General features: G+C 40.8%; 1 protein-coding gene across 2 annotated transcripts in view; it reads left to right on the plus strand.

The window, feature by feature from the left end:
* Nucleotides 1-25305, plus strand: part of Wdr70 (WD repeat domain 70) — a 241147-nt gene that overhangs the window by 47077 nt on the left and 168765 nt on the right. For both annotated transcript variants that reach the window (XM_076551820.1, XM_076551819.1), the window contains 3 exons: nt 5610-5669; nt 9859-9992; nt 24039-24192. In XM_076551820.1, coding sequence (XP_076407935.1) covers nt 5610-5669; nt 9859-9992; nt 24039-24192 — 348 coding nt within the window. The remainder of the gene's footprint in view (nt 1-5609; nt 5670-9858; nt 9993-24038; nt 24193-25305) is intronic.

The following is a 25305-nucleotide window of genomic DNA, read 5'->3' on the forward strand; positions in this document are numbered from 1 at the left end:
TTTGGGTCCTGGGAAACAAACTTGGGTCCTCTGTAAGAGCAGTAAGTGCTTTTTAACTGCAGAGCCATCTCTCCCTGCTTCCTTCTTCTTTTGACATGGTTCTAGGGGTTCAAATCCAGGACGTCAGGTGTGTGCATTAAGTGCTTTTTCACTGAGCCATCTCAGATTTTTTTTTTTTTTTTTTTTTGACACAGGGTCTAATTGTACAATCATAGCTTGCCCAGAACTCAGTATATAGGCCAGGCTTCCTGGGAACTCAGAGATCCACTTGTCTCTGCCTTGGGAGAGCTGGGATAAGAGGCATATGCCCTTACACCTAGCTAGCTTTGTGGTTTTTGAGTCATTACCAGTATTGCATTTTTTTCTTTTTATGAGCTTATTGGCCATTTGGTTATCTTTGGAGAAATGTCCTATGCCTCTGCCTGCAGGGCTACAATGGGTACTTGACCACCCTAAGGACGGAATGTAGGGATAGGAGATAAAGGAAATACACCAAGTCAAGATTCTGATCAAGGCGCAACTTTATTTTTCTACAGGAGGGTTTATATAGTTCCTGTAGGGTAGAGAAAGCAAGAAGCTGTCATCTGCATAAGGTGGGGCAAGCTAACAGGATGTTTGTATAGGATGTTTACAGGGTGAGAGGGTCAAGGGCTCTGACTCAATGTCCTGTTGCTAGGCAACCTGACTGTAAAATAATCTAGTTCCCTGTCTTATGGGGGTCTGTATTTTTTCACCCACTAGAGATTCTATCCTTGTCCCTGACAGTCCTATTCAAGTCTTTTGCCTCAGTTTCTTTCATTCATTCATTCATTCATTCATTCATTCATTCATCCATTAATGTTAATGATTCTGAGTCTTGAACCCAGGTTTTATATATACAAAATAAGTTCTCTGCCACCGAGCAACACCCCAACCCTTTGCCCAGTTTTAAGTTGTGTTGTTTTGTTGTTGAGGTATAGAATTAAAAAAAAAAAAAAACCCACACACTCTGGATATTATCCATTCAAATATGTATGATTTATTATTTTTATTTTTTACTTTTTGGTATTTTCAAAACAGGGTTTCTCTGTGTAATACTGGCTGTCCTGGAACTTGCTCAGTAGACCAGGCTGGCCTCGAACTCACAGATAATCTGCCTGCCTAGGATTAAGGTCGTGTAACACTGCCACCCAAGTATGATTTATGAATAGAACCACTATTTTTTCTTTTTTCAAGACAGGGTTTTTCTCTGTAGTTTTGGTGCCTGTCCTGGATCTTGCTCTGTAGACCAGGCTGGCCTTGAACTCACTTAGATCCGCCTACCTCTGCTTCCTGAGTGCTGGGATTAAAGGCATGCGCCACTACTGCCCTGCATAAATAGAACCACTATTACTCTTTTTTCTCTTCATTGATTTAAGTAAGTTAGGAACAGATTTCAAACTTTAGGAGTGTCAGAGTCATAGAATTCTGTCCTAAAATCCTTCCACATTTTGAAGAGAACTTCTCCATATTTCTAAAGACATCTCTAAGCTGCCCCTGCTTCCTCAGGCATAATGAATTGAGCACCCATTCCATGCTGTGAACTCGCTGCATCTGCAGCCCTTTCATTTACCTGTCTGTTCTGTCTCATTGGCCTGATATTCCCTAGTGAGCAGAAGCTTTCTCACTGGACTTCTGCTTATCACTTTCATACTTGGTATATAATGTACGATTGGTGTTTGTAAAGTGAAGGTAAGACTAGCAGTGGACTGTAGAAATGTTAAGTCAGTTTTATCGGCTCCTCAGAGATAGGCTAGAGTTTGCTTTAGTCCTGACTTGTTTCCAAGTAGTCTTTTTGTTATAGCTTATAGTAACAAACATGTACAACTTTCTTAACTCTTGACTTTTCACCTGAATGACTATGATTTGCAAATCTTTGAAAACACTGCAGGATGTTCCTCGTATAGAATTGCTCAGGTTAGCCTGGATGTGCTTACTGTTGTTATTTGAGAAAGACCAAAGAGCCTGGGAAATACCCTTCTGGCAGTATTAAAGCAATCCAAGGCAAGAGGAGTATCTCCCTTTTCCATTACCATTGTAGCTTTTGTTATGAGTTCTTGTTATAAATTACTTCGCTAAAGTCATTTAGTCTATGATGTTCCTTGGCAGCAAAATCTTGAAAATATTTTATTGTAATTGTGAATTTCACACTAAGCCATATTTCAAAGTCATTAGTAAAAAGTTCTGGAAAAAGTACACTCACTAAGTGATATGCTCCAAAAAGATGGATTGCTACTATTTTAGATCATTAAGTTCTGCCAATTATATGGGATTTTTATGAGTTATGCCCTCCATGATTTCCAGTAAAACTTTGGTTTTAAATGTAAACAGCACTTTTAATTCACTCCTAATGTAAATATGAAGTTCTGTGGTCTGAGTTTCTTTGCTGAAGTGTTAGAAATTGTCTATATATAGGCACATTCTGTATTGAATTAAACGAAATAATTCTCATACCAGCTTTTTCTTTTTGCAATGGTATTTCTACTTTCTGAATGATTAAAAAGTAATTAGTTAAGAAATTAAAGGCAGACTGTAATAGTTTCTTCTTTTAAGTAATTAGTTATAAAATGAGATATGGATTACAATAGTTTCCTCTCTAACTGTTGCTTAAACATACAGTCTGATATAGCAGTGTCCTATATAATTCCCAGTGGAGGGAGAGCCCAGAACCCATTTGTTGGACCTTTTAATTGTTTTTGAATTTGTGTTGGAATAGTTTTGTCTCTGAAATAGGTTGTGTGTAATACTTATCAGAAAATATGAAGCCTTGAAGTACATTGTCTTTGTTTTGAAATAAACTGAAAATCCCCCAGTTGTTTGTGTTCAACTCCCTTCTGGTTCCTAATCTGTTAGTAATCTGTTGCAGCAGTAGACTGTAGCCGTTTTCTGCTGTTGTGGTGTTCATCCTGAATTGAGTTGTGGTATAATCATTTTCTTACAAGGTTTTCACTTTTGGGGAACTCTTGTCTACTGCCTCTCATTGGACTGACCTGATGGAAAGTGCCTACTTCTATTTATGGTCATAACCATCAATCCCAAAGTTTGACTTAGATGAAAAATTACTGTCTAACCTGATCATCAAGATAAACAGTGGGTTATTTATTCATTCCCAAAACTTTTATGTGTTTCCATATGTTAGCTGTTGTGTGACATGAGGATCCAGAGTGAGATAATCTAGTATGCATAGCTTTAAGAGGTTAACATTTTGCCGTTTGGTTAGAGAGCAGTTAGGAGGGCTGAGGTGGCATTAAAGTGTCGCATGACGTTAGTGCCTGAGGTAAGAAATATTGTCATGAGATGGCATAGAAATGCTATTTAACCCGGAATAGGAAGTGTTGTGAAATCCTTCCAGGAGCCAGTGACGTTTGAGTTGAATCTTTAAGGAATCAGAGTTAAACAGGAAGCTAAGCCTAGAAAAAGAGGAAGATGTTATAACCAGAGAGACAGAAGCCTTAGAATGAATAGTGGCCATTGCTGATTGAGCCCTTCTGTGTGTTACGTTCTGTATGAAGAGCTTTGTACCACACTTTTATAGCAAACTATACACTTGTCCAGAGCTTTCCAGTGAGGACAGTGAGAGTTACCACCTAAGTTAATGACGTGATTAACAAGTGGCAGAACTAGATCTACATACTCTAGCTTTCCTGCCCCCCCCCCTTTTTTTTTCTTTTTGAGACAGGGTTTCTCTGTGTAGTTTTGGTGCCTGTCCTGGATCTGGCACTGTAGACCAGGCTGGCCTCGAACTCACAGAGATTCGCCTGGCTCTACCTCCCGAGTGCTGGGATTAAAGGCGTGGGCTACCACCGCCCAGCTTTCCTGGCCTTTTTATCTGGGGTGTTTTCGCTCAGGAAAGGGCAGTTTCAAAATGGAGAGATGGGTAGTCACAATGCCGTTGGAAAGCCAGATGAGCAGGCTAAGTCTGGGGCATTTACAGTGACTTGCTTATTCATTCAAGAACTATTTACTCAGTGCTTCTGTGTGCCCAGATCTGTGCCAGGCACTAGTAATAAAACGGCAGCTTCCAAGTGGTAGGGCAGATGGAAGGGAACTGGGTGAAACCATACTGTGGAAAAAACTTAGTTGTAGAGGAAAAGGTAAACATTAGGCAGTACATGTACATTAAATTGATAGAGTTTTTGTTTGTTTTGTTGTGTTTGTCCTCAACTGTATGCCGTAACCCCCGTTTGCAATATCCAGGTTCAGGGCCTGGGCTGAGGTGTGCATGAGATGGGCTTTCTCTCCTCTTTCCGTGCAGCTTGAAGGCCTAGTGTATGGGAAATACTGACCTGTTTACATGCTAGGAAAAGAGCTATAGCAGGAGAAAGATTGGAAGGAGGAAAAAATGAAGATTTGATTAAGTGATGAAGACCCATAATCAAATGTTTATTGTAAACTCTGACATCTTATTTATGTATCCTTCTCTGCTATCTCTCACTTAATCTCTCCACACGTCTGTCATTTTTTATATTAAATTATAATTATAGCTGGAAAGTGGTGGTGCACGCCTTCAATCCCAGAACTCAGGAGGCAGATGCAGGCAGATCTCTGTGAGTTTGAGGCCAGCCTGGGCTACATCCAAAGCTACATAGAGAAACCCTGTCTCGAAAAACAAACAAACAAACAAACAAACAGCTCCAATCATTTATAAGCAGTAGTAGAGGAATTGTAGTATGTCTAGACATGCAGAAGAAAGACATCCTCATTTATTTTCCTTTAAAAGAAAGATTTATTATTTTTATGTGAATGTGTGTGCCTGGGTTAGTGTGTGTGTACCACATGTGTGTAGAAAGAAGCCCATGGATTCCAGAAGAGGGTGTTGGATCTCCTGGAACTGGAGTTGTAAAGTGGTTGTGGACCGCCATGTGGATGCTGGGTGCTCTTACTACTGAGCCATCTCTCCAGCTCCCCCCCTTTTCTGCTAAGGCTTTGTGGTGAAAAACCAAACACACACACACACACACACACACACACACACACACACACACACACACACACAGAGATTCTGTTTGTCTTTATTTCACTGTGGCTAGTGGCTCATGTTTGTAATCCCCAGCCACTCATGAGGAAGGCAGAAAGTTTGTAAGTTCAGAGCCTTTGTGGGCTACACAGCAAGTTCAAGGCTAGTCTGAGCAACTTAGAAAAATCTTGCTAAAACATTTACAAAAGGATTGAGAAAGGGGCCGGTGACATGGCTTGGTGGGTAAAGGCACTTGTCACCAGGTGCGATGATTCGAATTCCATCCCAGTGAGCCACATGGTGGAAGGAAGGAACAGAGGACAAGTTGTATATTGTACATGTGTATCTCCATGGCATGCACACGCGCGCGCACACACACACACACACACACACACACACACACACACACACACGCCCCCCCCTCCCCCCCCCACTAAACAATTAGTAAAAGTCTTTTCAGACTTTCAAAGGGAAGAAAAAGAAGGGCTGGGAAATCGCTCTGCTCTGGTAGAGTGTTTGTCTCCCTTAGTCTCTGGGCACCAGTAGCACACAGCAGTGCACCCCTTGGATGTGCTGTGTAGGTGCACATGCACGTTATTTTACTCACTGATGTAATGGAACCTTCCTGTTTCAGAACCCTGTCCAAAGGATTCCTGATTCGCACGAGATAACACTGAAGCATGGCACTAAAACGGTAAGTTTAAAATGTTTTTGTTCTCTTTGTCAGTAACAGCTTTCCTGGAACAGTCAGCTGATAAGTATATTAACAAACCTAAGACCATTCTAAGGCCAGCTGATGTCATGAAAGGTGCACACATCACAGAAGTAGAAAGGTGACTTTCACAGTCAATGAAAATAGCCATGCCTTTCATTTTCATGGGGACCACTTACTGTCAGTGTTATTGTTGGCATTAAGAACCTCTTTTCCTGGGATACAGAAAAATTATAAGACATTCAAATAATAGTTTTGTTTTTAGTAGCTTGGGAAAATTTCCCATTTCCTCAGCTTTATTCCCATATCAGTGAAAGGCATGAATTTGTTCACTTTGCAGATGAATGCTGAGATAAAAAATACACTTTAAATGGTTTCTGTGTTGCTCTAAGATTACGTTAATGATATTGTTTTTTCATATTATTTACCTACTTATGTCACTTAAAGCCTAATAATAGAAATACTTGCTAGGTAGGTGAAATCACTGTGTGTTATTGCAAAATTACTAAAAATGGTGGTTGAGTAAGCAAAGTGTGCACATGCAATGAAAGTGTTAGAAACACCTTCCCATTTCACTGGAACTACCATTTATTTTTAGATGTATGGCACATAAGAAGAAAACAGAGGTAGATCCAGAAATGGGAAAATTAATAGATAGGAATCTTAGAGTAGTATCACTCATGACACAGAAACTTTTCACTTGTAAAGATTGTTTTCATACATGTATTTGTTATATATAATCAGTTTAATGTCATTTTAAATGAAATGAAATATCCTCATTTCTGGTGGTTAATATCAATACACACAAATGTTACATTAAAAAATACTTTATGGTTGGAACCTAAATGGTCTGGACAGATTTTTAGGCGTCAGAAGTTTCCTCCAAATATTTGAGAACCTCTGCCTTTATTTTCTTTTTATTAACATATGTTTTAAAAAATACCATGGGGCTGGGAAGATGCCTCAGCAGAACTGGGTCCAATTCCCGCACCCACACGGCAGCTCACAACCTTCTGTCACTCCAGTTCTAGTGGATTCAACACCCATTTCTGGTCCTCCTCCTTGGGTACCAGGTATACATGTGGGTCCTATGGACGTGTAGCCAGTGCTTTTAACTGCTGACCCCATCTCTCTAGTCCCAGATAGCGAATTCTTTCTTTCAGTCCCAATATTAGTAACTCTTTCTTTTTTGCTACTCCAGTAAAGGTTTCTCATTTTCATTGAAAAATTCACAAGACCAACTTTTCTAGTTCTGTGACTTTTTCTGTGTTTACAGAGCTCTGTTTCCCTTTCCACTCCTGTAGTAGTTTGGAAGAAAATGGCCCCCAAAGGGAGGGGCACTGTTAGGAGGTGTGGCCTTGTTGGAGGAAGTGTGTCACTGTGGGGGTGGGCTTTGAGGTCTCTCTTGCTCAAGCTTCCCTCAGTGTGATGTCAGTTGACTTCCTGTCGCTTGCCAGGTGTAACACCCTCAGCTTCAGAACAATGGCAGCATGTGTGCCACCATTATGATGGCAATGGACTGAGCCTCTTAAACTGTAATTAAATGTTTTCTTTAAAAGAGTTAAATTCATGTTTTTAATTAATTAAATGCTGTCTTTATAAGAGTTGCTGTGGTCGCTGAGCAGTGGTGGCACATGCCTTTAATCCCAGCACTGGGGAGGCAGAGGCAAGTGGATCTCTGTGAATTTGAGGCCAGTCTGGTCTACAGAGTGAGTTCCAGGACAGGCTCCAAAGCTACACAGAGAAACCCTGTCTCAAAAAAACCAAAAAACCAAAACCAAAACAAATAAACAAAAAAAGTTGCTGTGGTCATGTTGTCTCTTCACAGCAATAGAAAACCCTAACTAAGACAACTCTGAAGTTTCTAATTCCTTCTTTCTGCTTCCATTTGGATTTACTTGCTTTTCTTTTGATAGTTTTTAAGAGTGGAAGGTTAGGCTATAGTTTTTAGATTTTTTTCCCCAATGTTCATAGGTATATCATGCTTATACATTTCTCTATAATGTATATCTATTTTTAAATAATTGCTTCAATAAACTGCTGATGGTGATAGTAAAAGTGGATGTTTTTTGTCATCTCACAGAAAGACTGAAATATTTAAAAATGGGATTTTTGTAGGGGCTTCTTTTAAAGTTTGAATTAAAAATATAAGATCAATGGTTTATATTGAGTTGAAAAATTCTTTATTAAATGTTCCTTGAGCATGATTTTTAACCAATTTAAATTAAAACTGTATTTTTAATATTTTTCTATAATCATAAGAAAAATTGTCAAGTATTCAAACATTTATACAGTTAACATGCTGCCAGGTCAAATAAATTGACTGATTCTGGATTCACATCTAAAGCTTAAGACTGAGCAAGTGGTGAGCGCTCTAAGTGTGAGGGAGAGGGCTGAGGATGAGGATGCTAGAGTCCGTCCGTTCTCAGGCTGGGGTGAAAGACGTTAGGGTAGACATAGACACACGTATATGCATGCAATAGCAGTTAGTGGAGAAACAGGCCGAGGATCTGAAGGAGACTGGGGAGGGAGATATGGGAGTCTTTGGAGGGAGGAAAGGGAAGGGAGAAATGTTATAATTATATTGTAATCTCAAGAAAATAAATAAAACATGGCCTGCGGGTAGGGGTAGGACATGATCTGTTATTTTATGTAGTAAGCTAAAATAGAAAGCTTAAAATAATTTATTTCTTGTTCAGAAAAGTCTAGACCATTATCCATAATAATTTGATACCTATTTCTGCATTTTATGGCAATTAAGATAATTATTTCTTCAATAATATGTTTACATAACCATCTGTAGAATTATACTGACACTTTTGTCTCTGTTTTCTTTCAATGTGATTAAAACACACTGAAGAAATGGTTAAACTTTCTGTGTTCTTTAACTCTTGGGAACACAGGGATTGAGGATTAGTTTAGTCCGTGGAAGGAGATACATTCTCTATCTGGGGCAGATTACTTTGTCCCGCCTGAGTTTTGTTTTACAGACTTTTCATACCCTTTGGTTTATGTGGAATAATGTTTATAGCACTGACAGCGATCCTGCTATGTCTGAATGCTAGCTAGCTCTTATAGCATAGCATCATTGTGAATCCAGGCATGGGAGTTAACGCCTGCAATCCTGGCACACTGGAGGCAGGGGCAGGAGGAACATGTCAGGTTGAGTTCCAGTTAGGTCTACCTATTGAGACCTTGTCTTAAAACAAAAAGCCGGGTGGTAGTGGCACACGCCTTTAATCCGAGCACTCGGGAGGCAGAGGCATGTGGATCTTTGTGAGTTTGAGGCCAGCCTGGTCTACAGAGCTAGTTTCAGGAAGGTCAAGGCTACACTGAGAAACCCTGTCTCGAAAAACAAAAACAAAAACAAAAACAAAAAACAAAACAAAAACTCCAAAACAAAACAAAAACCCTAAGTACCCCCCAAACCAATTCCTACCCCTAAAACAAGAAAACAGCTCATCTGGAACAAAACACCATAGCTACCTTAAAAAACGTCTCAATAACAAACCTTCATCGTCTTGTCGTTTTGCCCTGCCCAGAATTTTTCTCTTTTTGTTGTTGTTCTTTGAGACAGTGATAGGGTCTCATTATGTAGCTCTGGCTGTCCAGGAACTCACAGAGGTCTGCTTGCCTCTGCCTCCTGAGAGCTGGAAATAAAGGTGTGTGCTCCACACTGATCTGAGTTATATAAGCTTTGAGAGAGAAGGAGAGAATGAGAATGAATGAATTGGTTTACATGGTCTGCACATGTACAGGTATGTGTACACATAGAAGCCAGGGACTGACATCAGCAACTTCCTTAGTTGCTCTTTATCTTCTCTTACTAGCCTGGAACCATCAATTTGACTAGGGTGGTTGGCCAATAAACTCCAGGAATCTGCCTGTTTCCAACACACATTCACATGTACACTTGCGCAGCGCACACACACACACACACCCCAACATCCCACACACACATAGATATTTTTTCTTTATTTTGAGATAAATAATTCTTAAAATAAAGTCAAATAACGTGGAGGATGCTGTCCATCACTGCCTTTCAGAAGTAGCACTGGCTGATGGTGCATGGGTGCAGTGCCTCTCTGATAGTGGTGGTACTGGGGACTAGAAATGGGGCTGGGATAGTAACTAGTCTTCCGCTGTTCATTTGTTTGCTTCTTTTGAACAGGTTTCTGCTTTGGGTTTGGATCCCTCAGGTGCCCGCTTGGTCACTGGAGGATATGACTACGATGTTAAATTTTGGGATTTTGCTGGAATGGATGCTTCTTTCAAGGCTTTTCGATCCCTTCAGCCTTGTGAGTGGTATGTATTAATAGCTCCATATTTGTTTTTTTTTTTCATATTTGGATATAATAATGCTGTTGTCATTTGAATTTCATTATTAAATGAAAATAAAACCATACATTTCTTTTCCTTAGCTTCCTACACACACACACACACACACACACACACCCCTCCATATATATGTATGTGTGTGTGCATGTGTTATGTGTGTAGATGCATGTGCCATGGTGCACACGTGAAGAACAAGGACAACTTTCATCTTGTGGGTCGTGGGGATCTAGCACAGATCTTCAGGCTTGGCAATAGTCACCTTTACCCACTGAGCCATCTTCTGGACCTTGACCTCTGTTTTAAAGGCATTTTCTATCATTTTTTAAAAACATACTTCTATTTAGAACTTGTTCCTTGCTTTACTTTAAAATATTCCAGTAAATAATGCTGTATAATGTGGTGGTGTTTTGGTTTTTAGAGACAGAGTCTTTCCATGTAGCCCTGACTGTCTTGGAACTCACCGTGTAGACCAGGCTGGCCTTGAACTCACAGAAATATCCCTGCCTTTGCCTCCTGGGTGCTGAGATTAAAGTATGTGCCACCACTGCCCAGCTTATAATGTGTTTTTGTGTATTGTATACATCAGGCCAGTATTCAAGCAGTAGTCCATCCTGCTTGTTGGTCAGTTAGCATTGTACCAAAAGGGCTTAACGTGGTATTTCCATTAGCGGCTTTCTTTTTTAACTATAAATGGGCTTATAGCATTTTGCCTCCTTGTGGTATTATGTTACCCCTTTGTCTACTACCCAATATTTTTTAGAGAAGAGTAAAGGCTTGATTACACTTCATTCTATAGCACACTGAGTGTCATGTACTGTCATACTGCTTTAGTGTTAGTGGCTAGAATATTTAGATAGATCCCTAAATTAAATTGGTATTACTGACACTAATGAAGGAATCTCTTTGTTTTAAGTGTTTTTTTGTTTTTGTTTTTTGTTTGTTTGCTTGTTTTGCTTTCTCTGTGTAGCCCTGGTTGTCTTGGAACTCACTTTGTAGACCAGGCTGGCCTGGTCTAACAGAGATCTGCCTTTCTTCTGCCTTCCAAGTATTGGGATTAAAGGCATGCACTACCATGTCTGGCTCAAATGTAATGCAGGCAGACCACACATAAACTTTTTAAAAAATGATTTATTTATTCTTTGAAAAATAATTTTTATACTTCACTTAACAGAAACTTTGTGGAAGAAAAATTGGTAACATGTAAATAACTATTATTTTTCTTGATGAACTTATTATCCATTGATGTTTGCTGTCTGGATTATTGATCTCATTGAAGGTTATGTATTGATGATTTTCTAAATCTGTCATTTTGCCTATAACTTAGCAGCACTCTTTTTTTCTTATTAAGGAATTTTCTATTACTTTTCCATACCAACCACAGTTCCTCCTCTCCTCGCTCCTCCCGCCCCTCAGCCTTCCCCTCTCCAGCCCACCCCCTATTCTCACCTCCTCCAAGGTAAGGCCTCCTATGGGGAGTCAGCAGAGCCTGGTACTTTCAGTTGAGGCAGGTCCAAGCCCCTCCCCCTGCACCAAGGCTGTGTTAGGTGTCCCACCATAAGCACTGGGCTCCAAAAAGCCCACACATGCACCAGGGATGGATCCTGATTCCACTGCTGGGGCCCCTTAAGCAGGTCAAGCTATACAACTGTCTCTTCTATGCAGAGGGCCTAGTCTAGAATCATGGAGGCTCCACAGCTATTGGACCACAGTTCGTGAGTTCCCACTACTTTGGTTTGGTTGTCTCTACATTTCCCCGTCACGATCTTGATGCCCCTTGCTCATAGAATCCCTCTTCTCTCTCTTCAACTGGACTTCTGGAGCTCAGCCTGGTGCTTAGCTGTGGATCTCTGCATCTGTTTCCATCAGTTACTGGATGAAGGATCTATGATGACAGTTAGGGTATTCACCAATCTGATTACCGGAGTAGGCCAGTCCAAGCACCCTCTCCACTATTGTTAGTAGTCTAAGCTGGGGTCATCCTTGTGGATTCCTAGGAAATTCCCTAGCACCCTGTTTCTCCCTATCCCCATGATGTCTTCCTCTATCATGATATCTCTTTCATTGCTCTCCCACTCCATTCCTATTCCAGCTTGACCCTCTCATTCCCTTATGTTCTCATCCCCCATTGCCTACCCTCATTTGTCTTCCCTTACCCCCAGTTTACTCATAGAGATCTCATCTATTTCCCTTTCTCAGAGCCATCCATGTGTCCCTCTTAAGGGTCCTCCTTGTTAGCTAGCTTCTCTGGAGCTGTGGGTTGTAGTCTGGTTATCCTTTGCTTTACTTCTAGTATCCACTTATGAGTACATACCATGTTTGTCTTTCTGAATCTGGGTTACCTCACTCAGTATGATATTTTCTAGTTCCATCCATTTGCCAGAAAATTTCATGATGTCGTTTTTGTGAGTAGTACTCCATTGTGTATATGTGACACATTTTCTTAATCCATCCTTCGATTGAGGGGCATCTCTCAGCTATTTCCAGGTTCTGGTGTGGTACTCCTTTTAAAAGAAGAGGTTTTCTCACTTACTGATACTGTTTGGTTATCCTGAAGTACAGTTCTTACTTCAGAGGCAGTGGAAGTGCAGTGCTTGATTATTTCACTATATCCACTTCAGCCCAAGGGGAGTGGTAACAATGAGTTACTACTCTTATTGGTTGTGGTGGTATGAATGGGAATGGCCTCATAGGCTCCTATGTTTGAATGTTTGGTCCTGAGATAGTTTGGGAAGGATTAGAACTGTGGCCTTGTTGGAGTGGTGTGTCACTGGGGATGGATGTGAGAGTTCACAGCCCACGTCATTCCCAGTCAGCTCTCTCTGCCCCTTGCCTATGGATTAAGATGCACTCTCTCTGCCCTTGCCTATGGATTAAGATGCACTCTCTCTGCCCCTTGCTTATGGATTAAGATGCACTCTCTCTGCCCTCGCTTATGGATTAAGATGCACTCTCTCTGCCCTCGCCTATGGATTAAGATGCACTCTCTCTGCCCTCGCCTATGGGTTAAGATGCACTCTCTCTGCCCTCGCCTATGGATTAAGATGCACTCTCTCTGCCCTCGCTTATGGATTAAGATGCACTCTCTCTGCCCTCGCTTATGGATTAAGATGCACTCTCTCTGCCCTCGCTTATGGATTAAGATGCACTCTCTCTGCCCTTGCTTATGGATTAAGATGCACTCTCCCAGCTGTTTCTGCTGCTGTGCATTTGCTCTGACACCACCTACTCCAGCCCTCTGAAACCATTAGCTCAATTAAACATTTTTCTTTTATAATTTGCTTTGGTCATGGTGTTTTGTCACAGCTATAGAAAAGTAACTACAGCATCAGCACAGCTATTTTTCCTTTTCTTTGACTTTCTATACTTTTAGTATTTAATTTTAAACATTTTCATGAGTTTCAGTTAGTTGCAGCCATTCCTTTTGGGTTTAAATTGTCCAGATTTGTCCACTGGGAGCCGTCACTAACTATAAGTTGACATAAATTTATATGTCTTTAAAAGCTGATTTAGTTTCTGAGATAGCACAATGTAGACTTGCTGATGTATTTCTTTCTGAGTCTTGGAATTAGTGCCTCTCTAAGAAGCTCAATTTTCTTTTTGCAGCAATGGTATTTAGAGACAAAATATGAATTATGGAATGCTTATTGACACTGAAGCATAGTTTTTCTTGACTCTTTGAATGAAAAGAGGTAGAACACACACACACACACACACACACACACACACACACTTATATATGCTTAAATGACAAGGTCTTGCTGATTTTTAAAAATTTTTAATAAACTTAATTTCAGAAATTTTATTTATGAAAAAGTGACAAAGATGAAAATTTCTGAAATTAAGCTTATTAATTGAGGATAATACTATAATTGAGATAGAGATTCTCAATGTTTGTTGTCCTGGTGTATCACTGCCTTTAGGTAGACTAAGCTAGAAAATACATGTTTCTATACTAATCTATGCATGTCATACATCAGTAACTTTTGTATCTGCCTGACTCTGTATGAAGCTAATATGAGTCATAGGGTGCCTCTCATCCTAACTCAGGATCACTTGGGTTTATTCTGTCTTTACCTCTGTCTTGCATCTCCTCTTTTGAACACACCCACAGGGCAATTAATCTAATGATCTGTTCTTGATATCTCATTAGCCAGCAAATAGAACCTCTTGTGCTATGGAAAGTATTATATTCCCCACCCAATGTGACAGTCACTGCACATAACCAGTGAATATTGGAAATATAGGTACCAAGGTAAGCTTGTGTGAGTGTAGGAGCCCACGGAGGCCAGAAGAGGGTGTCAGAGATATATACCCTGGAGCTGGAGCTACAGGGAGTTGTGAACTGCCTGACATGAATACTGAGAGCAATATGTGTTCTTAACTGCTGAGACATCTCTTCAGCACCTAATGCATTTTCAAAGGTGAAATATCTATTTACATATTTCATTTGATTTCATTGTCTTAAATTTGTTAAATCATTATCCCAGTTCCTGATTCTGTCTTTTAACATATTAATGATTTATCCTTCTTTTTTGTCAATTAGAAATTTGAAGATGCATTAATATCTCATTTAGTTAATAACAGTTGAATATGGTGGTTGGACTTTGGCATGCCATAGTGAATCTGTTGTGAATCTGTTCTTAAAAATTCCTCAAAGCACCTAAAGATGTGGTCTGGCTTGGTGTTTTCTGACACTATCCTATAGAAACCTGCTGTTGTACCACACATCTCTGACTTCCTTGGTCTGTTCCCAGCACTAGATAATACATGTTGAATACGTAAGCCTTCTATGACTGCAGGTTCCATATCCACAGATTTAGTCAACTGCTAATAAAAAAAAAAAAAATAATTGAAAACCATGTGTGTGAGGGACTTGAGCATCTGTAGATTTTGGTAATTGCAGTGTTCAGTGAGTCATTCCTTCCTGGGAATTGAGGGGTGATTACACTGTAACAGTACAGTCTTACTCTTTGGAAATTAAGAAGTAATATAAGTAACTACTTGTTTCAAGTCTCTACTAGATACCTTTATTCATATTATTATTTAATTTTGAATGAATGTTTATATATATTTGCCTGCATGTATGTGTATGAAGCAAGTGTGTGTTTCGTGCCTATAGAGGCCAGAGAGGGTGTCAGATCCCCTGGAATTGGAGTTACAGATGATTTTTAGTTGCCCATGTGGGTGTTGGGAACCAAGTCCAAGTCTTCTTCAAGAGTCGCCAGTGCTCTTAATCTCTAAGCCATTTTTCTATCTCCAGCATATAATATCTTTAGACCCTTATCTCAATCCTATAAGTTAAATATTATTCTCTTAACATTTAAAAATTAAAAAAATAGCCGGGCGGTGGTGGCGCACGCCTTTAATCCCAGCACTAGGGAGGCAGAGCCAGGTGGATCTCTGTGAGTTCGAGGCCAGCCTGGACTACCAAGTGAGTCCCAGGAGAGGCGCAAAGCTACACAGAGAAACCCTGTCTTGAAAAACCAAAAAAAAAAAAAATTAAAAAAATATTGTATCTGGGTGTTTTGCCTGCATGTGCACCACATGAGCGCAGTGCCTGCAGAGGCCAGAAGAGGGCATCAGATCCTCTTGAACTGGCATTACAGATGGTTTTAAGGAACCATGTAGATGCTGGGAATTGAACCCAGGTCTTCTGGAAGAGCAGAGTGCTTAACCACTGGGCCATCTCTCCATTACCAGTATGAAATATGTCTTTGAAACCCTGTCCCAATCCTGTAAGTTAGTATTTCCCTTATTCGATGGAGGAAACCAGTACTCAGCAGAATTACCCAGGCAACATATGAGTGGTGTGGCTCAGGAACAGCTTTGTCTAGTCTGCCATCTGTTCCCATCTGTGGATTTTCTATAAAATAAGATGACGGGAAGCAGAAGGGCTTGCTCATCATCATACAGCTAGTTAGCAGAGCAAGGATTTGGACCTCTAGACTTCTGACTCACATTCCGGTGCACTTTTCACTACAGCCGGACACCTTGGCTCATGAGCCCCAAGTGACAGCCCCAGACAGCTGTGTTTATCTGTCTTGCATGTCCCAGCTTGTTCTGCTAGCCAAGCAAAAAGTACTTAAAAGGATCCTCAATCTTCACCTTCCCACTCCCCTCACTTACACTGATATACTCCCACTTTGCCCCATGAATAACTTCACAGAAAGAATTGTGCAATGCTACTAAGCCATCCCCTGGTGTCAGAGTTACTCCCCGAGAGAACATTCACTTCCTCATGACTCCAGCTCACTGTCAGATTGGCTTTCCCCCTCTCCTCTTTGATCGGAATCTTAGTTGTATAGGCAGGAATTTGAGGAGCAGATGTTCTACCCCTTGAGCAAGCCCTTTAATTCTCCTTAGGACTGTGTCTAATGAGTCCTAATCCCGTCCTTTTAACTCGGTGGCTGGCAGAATTAAGAGCAAAGTGGGGCAGGAATGATGAGGTTGGTACTGGACATTTTCATTTTAGCATGGGCAAAGTAGACTACAGAGAGCACATGAAAAAATGGGAACGTTTTCCTTTCTAGCTAAAAAGCAAAATGATACTGGTGAAGATTGCTGAAAATTTAGGTCTCCCCCTGAATGTAAACAGCATTTTAGTAGAGTGGTTAGCCAGAGAGATGGAGTCACTGCCTGTTTCTATTCCCACTCCTTAAATTTTGCTATTTTTAAGATTTTGACTTCCCTTTGAAAACAAAAATTAATCATCAGAAAACAGTGATAACACATAGGACTGGATTGAAGAAAACTAGTACTTCATGAGGAGAATAACAGAGATTTGTCCCATGCAAGAATAAGTGTTTCCAGTCATACTTTAGAGACCTTTGTTGAGCAGTCTCAAATGTCTAATTATCAAAGATCTGATGTATTTTGTTTATATATAAAAAATCCAGTTGGTCTAAATAGACTATAATTTTCTCAGTTCCTGATTGATTGCCTAAATATGATCTGTCAGAGTCTTATTAGGATATAGAAATCTGATGTAATTTGACCAGAAACACTTTAATAAGAATTGCTGACTATAATCAGAGTTTAGAAAAGTGGAAGACTGATGGTAAAAAGAGAAGTGTAAAGAATATGCACAGCATATACAGGATGTACCCCCTGTCTTTGGGCGGACATATAGCATTCAAGGGGGAGCCTCTGAGGTTGAGATCCAGACCTTTTTTGAAAGTGCATGGCTGTGGATCACTGAATGAAGAGAAGTGGCTATGTGTCTGTGGTGGTAGAACTTTCCAGAAATTGGTCTTGCTCTGCTCTAAGACTGAGGGAACTGTTGTTGACAAATGTGCACTCCAGGAACCTGACGTGGAGAAACCGCACATGTTTCTGGAGCCGGACACTGGAAAAGCCATGTCAAGAGGAGCACACTAGACACTCCCTCCAGTGTCTTTCTAGTACCTTCTGATGAAACTTAACAGTCCTAACAAATGCCGATTGGCAAAGAAAAAGTATTTCCAGGGTTCATTTCCATTTTTACAGAGCAGAGACTGAAGGGCGGGTTTGGAGCTGAGAGAAAATAAGTGAACAAGTCATACACAGTCTCAAACAAGTAATTTTATAGTTTATGGGCAGACCTCAGTGTAAGGCCAGAGGGTGCCTTCTAGGGAAATACATTGAAATTTTGCCATCCAGGATGGAACCTCCTTAAGGTTCTCATTCCTTGTAGTTTACAAAGGATGCCCTAAGTCCAGAGGTACTTTCTTCCCTGCAGGTCCCAGCATTAGGTCAGCCTTTGCTTCTAGACCTGCCTCCCACAGGCGTTTGGTTTAGAGCATCACTTCCTTACGTACTCTGACATGTTGATGATGAACTTTGAGGTGAAATATCTCTTCTGGTCACACACTGTTTTATTTTTATGTGTGTGTATCAGTGTGAGCATGCAGAGGCAGAGGAGGAGGTCAGATGTCCTCTCCTTCTTACTCTTTACAGAAAAGCACTTTCAAGCAGGTACATGACTTAGCTACTAGATAGAATAATAACTCTCTTGATCTCTGGACAGATAGACATGAATTTTATTTTATTTTATTTTTTCTTCTGTAAATTCTGTTTTCTTTCTTTCTTTATCAGAAGATAAAGTCATCACAAATTGCTGAGTGGTGGTGGTGCACACCTTTAATCCCAGCACTAAGAAGGCAGAGGTAGGTGGATCTCTGTGAGTTGGAGGCCAGCTTGATCTACAGAGTGAGTTTCAGGAAAAACAAAACAAAACACCCCAAAAAACAAACAAACAAAAATCACAAGTTAATAGTTACTTTTAGCATATATAGATACATTACTAAGCTTTGGAGTCATAAACTTAGTTAATGGGACCAAATAAGCTAGAATTTTGTTAAAATCATGTTTATTTTATTTGGAATTTGTCTATTAATATAAAACAAGGTATCTAATGAATTTTTATGTCTGTACTTACATTCATAAAGGAAACTATTACAAACAGCTTTTAAAAATTAATTAAAAAATTCTTTTGAAACAGGTCTTTCTAGGTAGCTCTAGTTGGCCTGCAACTTACTGGATGGGCTAGCCTGGTCTTGAATTCACAGAGATCTTCCTGCCTATGCCACCTGAGTGCTGTGATTAAAGGCATCTGCCACCATTCCTGGCTTACAAAGAACTCAGAAAAATTGTTCATTTTTATGTTTGATAGAGAAATTGAATATTTCGGATAATGACTTTTCCTTCTTCCTCTGTCTCTCTCTGCCTGTAAAATAACCCTGAGACCATTTGCTTTTGATGCTACCTGTGTATGGGGCATAGGCAGTTTACCAGCAGCCACGTTCCTAAAGGAGAGTGAGTCTCTCTCCGCTGCATCAGCTGACAGTAATTTCCCCACTAGTGGTTGGCCCTCAGGGGCCCCTCTGCCATCTCTGCTGGAATTTGACTGTCTTCATCTTGTGCAGGTCTTACACAGATAGCTACAACTACTGTCACAAGCTGACGTGTGCAATAGCCACATCATTCCCAGAAGTCATTACCTTACAGCTCTCCTCTCCATTTGCTGACTTACATTCTTTCTGCTCCCTCTGTGATGTTTCCTAAGCACTGGACAGGAGGAGGTTGGAATATATGATCAATCTATAGCTGAGCATTTAGAGTTACCCTGTTCATCACTTTGACCAATTATGAGTCTCCGTATTAACTGCTACCCATTGTACAAAGAATCTTCTCTGACCAAGGCTAAGAGCTATACAAATCTATGGCTATTAACATAAGTATTTCAAAGGCAGTTTGACCTCATGCCTGTTCAGCAAACCAATAATAGGTTTTCTCTAGGGCCCCTGAACTTTGTAGCCTTCGCTTTTTGACTGGATTTACTCTGCTGGGCATGAGTTCCCTTCTATGGAGCAGGCCTCAGATCCAATCAGAAGGCAGGTGGTGACTCCCATAACAGTCATGCCACTATTTTACCAGTAGTGACATCTTCCCTGATGGGTTGGTCTAGCACTGGGTAAGGCCATTGATACCTTTTCTTTCCTAACATCTGGCATAGCACCTTCTGGCACTCTGAAAGTAGCCAGAAGGGCGAGAGTTTCCTGGTTAGTTTGAGATTGATACCCTTGTGTCCTGCAGCCTGCAGTAGGGTCTTATCCATGTAGTTATAGTAGACAACCAAAGACAATGGCAGTGCCTGTGCTAACAGAGTTCTTTATGTACTTGTGTATTAAGTATTTGTTCAGTTATATGTCTTTCATTCATACTTGCTTTGAGCTCTCTTTACTAAGAGAAGGGTACCTGTGGGCATACATTTTTCTTTTATTATATGTATATGCATGCATTTGTCTTCAAAATATTTTTATTAAATTTTTTATTTAAATTTTACATTCTTCCTAGAAAGTCAATGCCTATTCTTTTTAATATTCTTTTACTTTCATTAAACTTTACTTACTTTTTTTTTCCAAACAAGGTTTCTCTGTGTGCCCCTGGCTGTCCTGAAACTCTCTCTGTAGACCAGGCTGTCCTTGAACTCACAGAGATCCACCTGTCCCTGCTTCCCTGAGTGCTGGGATTAAAGGTGTGTGCCACCATCATCTGGCAAAATCTACTTAGATTTTGATTTAATTTTTTGTTAACAGGCAGAGTAATAGGACCATCGTGACATTTACATTTTTACACGTCTATTTCTTTGGATTTTGCTTTTATTCGACTTCTCCTACTGTCGTACCCCCGTTCCCACCTGTCTTGGTGGTTCACTTCCCTCCAAGTGGGCATTCCATCTGTGTTCATGTCACACGTGCTCCATTACTTGTTATTCTTCCTTTTAGACGCTTGATCTCATGGTCCCCTTTCATTTCTATATCATTCATTCGTTCCTTCCTTCGTTCATTTGTTTGTTCGTTCATTCAGACAGACAGACAGACAGACAGACAGACAGACAGACACACACACACACACACACACACACACACACACACACACAGCTTAAAATAACTAAAAACACAGTAAAGTGAAAGCCCTGCTAACATGCAATACAAAGAAAACAGGATCACAACAGTAAACAAATGTGGCAGGAGAGCTGCTTCCTAGGTCCTTGGAGACTGGAGACTCCAGTTGTACTCAGTAGTGGGGGAGGGTCACTGACCTTGAGGACTCTTGTTTGTGTGGTTTATCTACTGCTGAGTCTGTGAACAGCATCTGATGTCCTCTAGTGCATCTTTACCTTGGTAGCTCTCTATTGTGTACCATGGCTCCTGTTGGCCTTGCTCAGCTTTGCAGTCTGTGGGCTGGGCTGGCTCTTCTACATTCCAGATTGTACCCCTCCAACATGTCTAGTGTTTCCTCCAGGTGTGTCCAGAGTAAGGAAAGGAACCACATCACTGAGGTGATTAGAGGTGGAAGACCTGTCTTCATACTATTGAGACCTCTTGAGGTCCTAGTCACCATGCTGGAGGGATGCTGCTGCTGGTGTCATGTGTACCCTACAATGTCAGAGTTCTCAGGCTCTGTAACAGTGAGCAACAGTTAGGTGACTCCCCCACTAGCTTCAGGCTGAGGGCTGTCAAGCTCTCAGGCTCCTCTTGGTTGAAGACATCTCTCATGGTTACTGAGTGCGGGGCCATCTTTCTTTATTATCCTGCCTGGGCCACTGCCTTAGTTAGGATTTCTGTTGCTGTGAAGAGAGAACATGACCACAGCAACTCTATTTATTCATTCATTCATTCATTCATTCATTCATTCATTCATTTATTAAATTACACTCATGATATTAATCACATTTGTGGTATTCATAGATTATTCTTTTCTTTTTTTTTTTTTTTTTTTAAGACAGGGTTTCTCTGTGTAGCTTTGCGCCTCTCCTGGTAGTCCAGGCTGGCCTCAAACTCACAGAGACCCGCCTGGCTCTGCCTCCCAAGTGCTGGGATTAAAGGCATGCGCCACCACCGCCCGGCCTACATTCACATTATTCATACACACACACACACACACACACACACACACACACACACACACACACACATATATATTTAATTTTAAATGTCGAATGTCATTTCTTGAAGGGGGTAGGAGGTCTTAATTACAGGCTTACAGCACAATGGGAGGACCCCGGAAGGCAGAAGTTCGCTACTGATGTTTTACAATCTTGCATCTAAGCCCACAGCAACTCTTGTAAAGAAAACATTTAATTAGGGTGGCTCACTTCTAGTTTCAGAGGTTCAGTCCACTGTCATGGTGGGGAGCATGATGGCATGTAGGACGACATGGAGCTGGAGGAGTAGCTGAGAGTCCTCCATCTTGCAGGCAGCAGGAAGTCGACTGACACACTGGGTGGTATCCTTAGCATAGGAAACCACAAAGCCCACCCCCACAGTGACACACTTCCTCCAACAAAGCCACACCTCCTAATAGTGCCACTCTCTTTGAGATTATGGGGTCCAGTTACATTCAAACTAACACAGCCTTGTTTCCTGCCACCTGCATCAAAGTCTTCTTGGGCTTTCCCTCACCCAGGGCTATGACAGTTCACTTTGAAGCTCCCTTACTTTTGGTGGTTCCTTCCTTTCAGGACATCATCAAAGTAGCTTTTTAAGAAAAATTTTTATTACATTTGTGTGTGTGCATATGTGCACACACTTACATACCATGATGTGTGTAGAGGTCAGAGGACAAATTGCTGTAAATCTATTCTGTTCTTTTATCAGTGTGGGTCCTGGGGTGAACTCAGGTTCTCAGGCATGGCAGCAAGCGCTTTCACCTGGCAAGCTGTGTTGTTGGCCCAGGTAGCTCAGTTTCTAATGAAATAAGTTGTCTTTCAAGATAGCATTAGGCTGTTGCCCTCTGAGCCATATACAATGACAAAACTGGATTTCTCTACAGTCAAGATCCATCTGCCCAAAGAAGATCACGGTCTCACCAGATCCACAGCTGGGTTTGAGGCTGGCTGGGGATGTGGGCTTGTCCTGAGGACTGCGTCCCTCATCTGGCTCATCTTTTCACTCTGCCTTCGGTGTCCTGTCCCTGTGTTGTCCTCCCTTCCCCTCCAAGCTGCTCTGTGGAAGCTGGGAGTAGACTCTGTCACCAGCTGTGGCCACAGCTACACATGGAACAAATGAAATTGTAGGATTGGGTCCCACTGAGGATGTATCTCAACGTGCTTATGAAAGTTTCAAAACTTACAAAACCTGGAATGTCAGCTTTGTTTTCTTACAGGAGTTCCTGGTCTCTGCTTTTCTCTCCCTTCCAGGCACTCTTTCCCGTTCTCTGTGCATTACGTATGTCTTCGGTCTGTTTTTCTCTCTTTGGAATAGACACCTTTTTCTTATTCTGACACTGTCTTTCACAGCCTCCCTCCGAGGGATGCAGCATCTGTCTCACTCACCATCTTTCCTGGCTGTCTAGCCATCTTTCCTGGAATTCCCCGCTGCCCATTTAATTTAATTTTTATGGTGTTGAGGACTGAACACAGGGTCTTGAGCATGCCCAGACAACCCTACATTTTCTAATCATATCTGGAGAAATCTATTTTAGTGAGCAAAAGCTCACCTCATTTATAGCTAATTGCTTGCTAAAGGCCTCATCTCCTAAGCCCGTCACACATAAATTTGGAGAGGGAGACACATGTGGTTTATAAACAATGGTGACAGACTTAACCGATTAAAAATTTTCAGATGATAGCTTTCTTTAGCGCTGAGGTTAGGTTTTTAAAATGACATTTTAGAACCCTGTTTTTTCAGATTCTATAACAATTTTATAATTCATTATTTCTTCTTAAAATCTTGAGTTGTTTAAGCTGAATTGAATGTGATGTTACACACCAGCACTTGAGGAGCTGAAGGGTCAGGCTCTCAAGTTTGGAGTATAGTGTCAAAACAAAGAGGAAACAACAAAATCATGTATAATTAAATTAGCTATAAAACACCCACAAATACTTCAAATTATATATATTCCTTCAACAAGCAGATAATTATAGGTTGGCTATCAGTTATCTGAAAAAGCCTGTGGGAAAAAATGGAGAATTCCAATTTTTCTGACTTTAGAATGTTTGCATATACATAATTATTCTAGACCTGGAATTTTATATATACTTTGTGGCCATTGTTGAGGTGGAAATAGGTTTTATCTCCAAGCATTCTGTGGGCTAGGCTGGCAGAGCCTTTCATAACTGGCTTCAACAAAATGCTTAAATCCATTTTCTTTCCAGTGAAGTAGGGGGCTTGTGTACCTAGTGGAGAGAAAATATCTTCATTTCTTTTTTCTTCTTGTTTTTAAAGCATTGTGGTTAAAAAATAACATAACATAACTGTGATATAGCTTTAAAAAGTTCTGCAAATAAGGTTATTGGAAAATAGCCAGAAGGTGCAGCAGTTGGCTGGATTGAAGGTGTAAGTCTTAGGAGATTTTAGCAAGTTGCTGTGGAGGTTGTAAAAAGCTTGGGAGGATGATTTTGTGCTTTTCGGAATTATTAATGTTGTAGTTGTATAACATTTCCTTTCCTGACCATGCTAAATATAGCAAAAGTATTAAAAAAAAAAGCTCTGTGTTTCACTAGACTATGTTCTTTTTTCTTTTGTATAGCCATCAGATCAAGTCACTACAATACAGTAACACAGGAGACATGATTCTTGTTGTATCTGGAAGCTCACAGGCCAAGGTGATTGACAGAGATGGTTTTGAAGTAATGGAATGTATAAAAGGAGACCAGTATATTGTAGACATGGCCAACACCAAGGTAAGCACCCAGCTGTGTGTTAATGAATTTGACTTCTGCTCTCCTTTTTTCCTTCACTCCTACTATCTTCCCTCCTCCTCCTCTCCCTCTTCCCTCCCCACTCCCCTTTTCTCCTCTGTTCCTTCTTCCTTTCTCTTTTCTCCATCCTCCTTCACTTCCCTCCTCCCTCTCCCTCCCTCCCCATTCTCCCCTCCTACACTCCTCTCCCCTCCCTCTCTTCCTCCTCTTTTTCCTTCATGCTTGGCCTGCCTCAGCTTCCTGAGTGTGGGGTTATAGTACCCTATCCTGTCTGGTCAGCACATTTACTAACAAGTAGTTTCACTTGTCATGTAATAATTCATCCTAAAGGTTATTGGCTGAAGACAGTAATGCCTTGAGTAGTTTGTGCGGGAGGTTCTTCTGCTCAGGGTGGTGTCCGCTGGGCCTCCCTCAGATGGTAACAGTTCGAGTGCTATTGCATTGTGTCTCTGTCTCTCTTTGCCCCCTGTCTACTCTAAGCCCTACTCTGCTTGTGTGATGTGTGTTTAATGCCTGCTCTCTTGCTCTGCATCATGCCTTTGCTTTCTCTGTCTACTCCTTCCAGTGTGGTGGTCGCCGTGGCCAGTTCTCACTCTTGCTGGACTTTCCTCAGTATAGCATTCTCTGTGCAGTTTGACTTTTTACTTGATGACTGGGTTCTATGAAGAGTGAATAGAAACTGTATGTTTTTTTAGCATCTGAATTTCTAGCGATGGCAGAAACTTAGGAATTCTGGAAGTACATTTTAAATCTTCTCTTATATCATTTCTACTAATCTTCCATCAGCTAAAGTAAATCCATGACTATGATAGATATCAGTAGAATAGAAAAGTAGGTCCTGATCCCTAGTGAGAGGAACTCAATCTTAAGTTGCAGAAATTTGGATATAAGAAGGGATGATAGACTGGGGACAATAATGCCATCTGCCACAGATAAAGTGTGTGTGGATATGTTTAATGCAGTTTTGATTTTTTTTTTTTTTAAAAGGTATCTCTATGTAATCCTAGCTGTCTTGGAGTTTACTATATGCACCAGGCTAGCCTTGAATTTACAGAGATTTGCCTGCCTCTGCTTCCCCAGTGCTGAGATTAAAGG

The sequence above is a fragment of the Peromyscus maniculatus genome, chromosome 15, assembly GCF_049852395.1.
Source record: "Peromyscus maniculatus bairdii isolate BWxNUB_F1_BW_parent chromosome 15, HU_Pman_BW_mat_3.1, whole genome shotgun sequence".
Taxonomy (NCBI): Eukaryota; Metazoa; Chordata; class Mammalia; order Rodentia; family Cricetidae; genus Peromyscus; species Peromyscus maniculatus.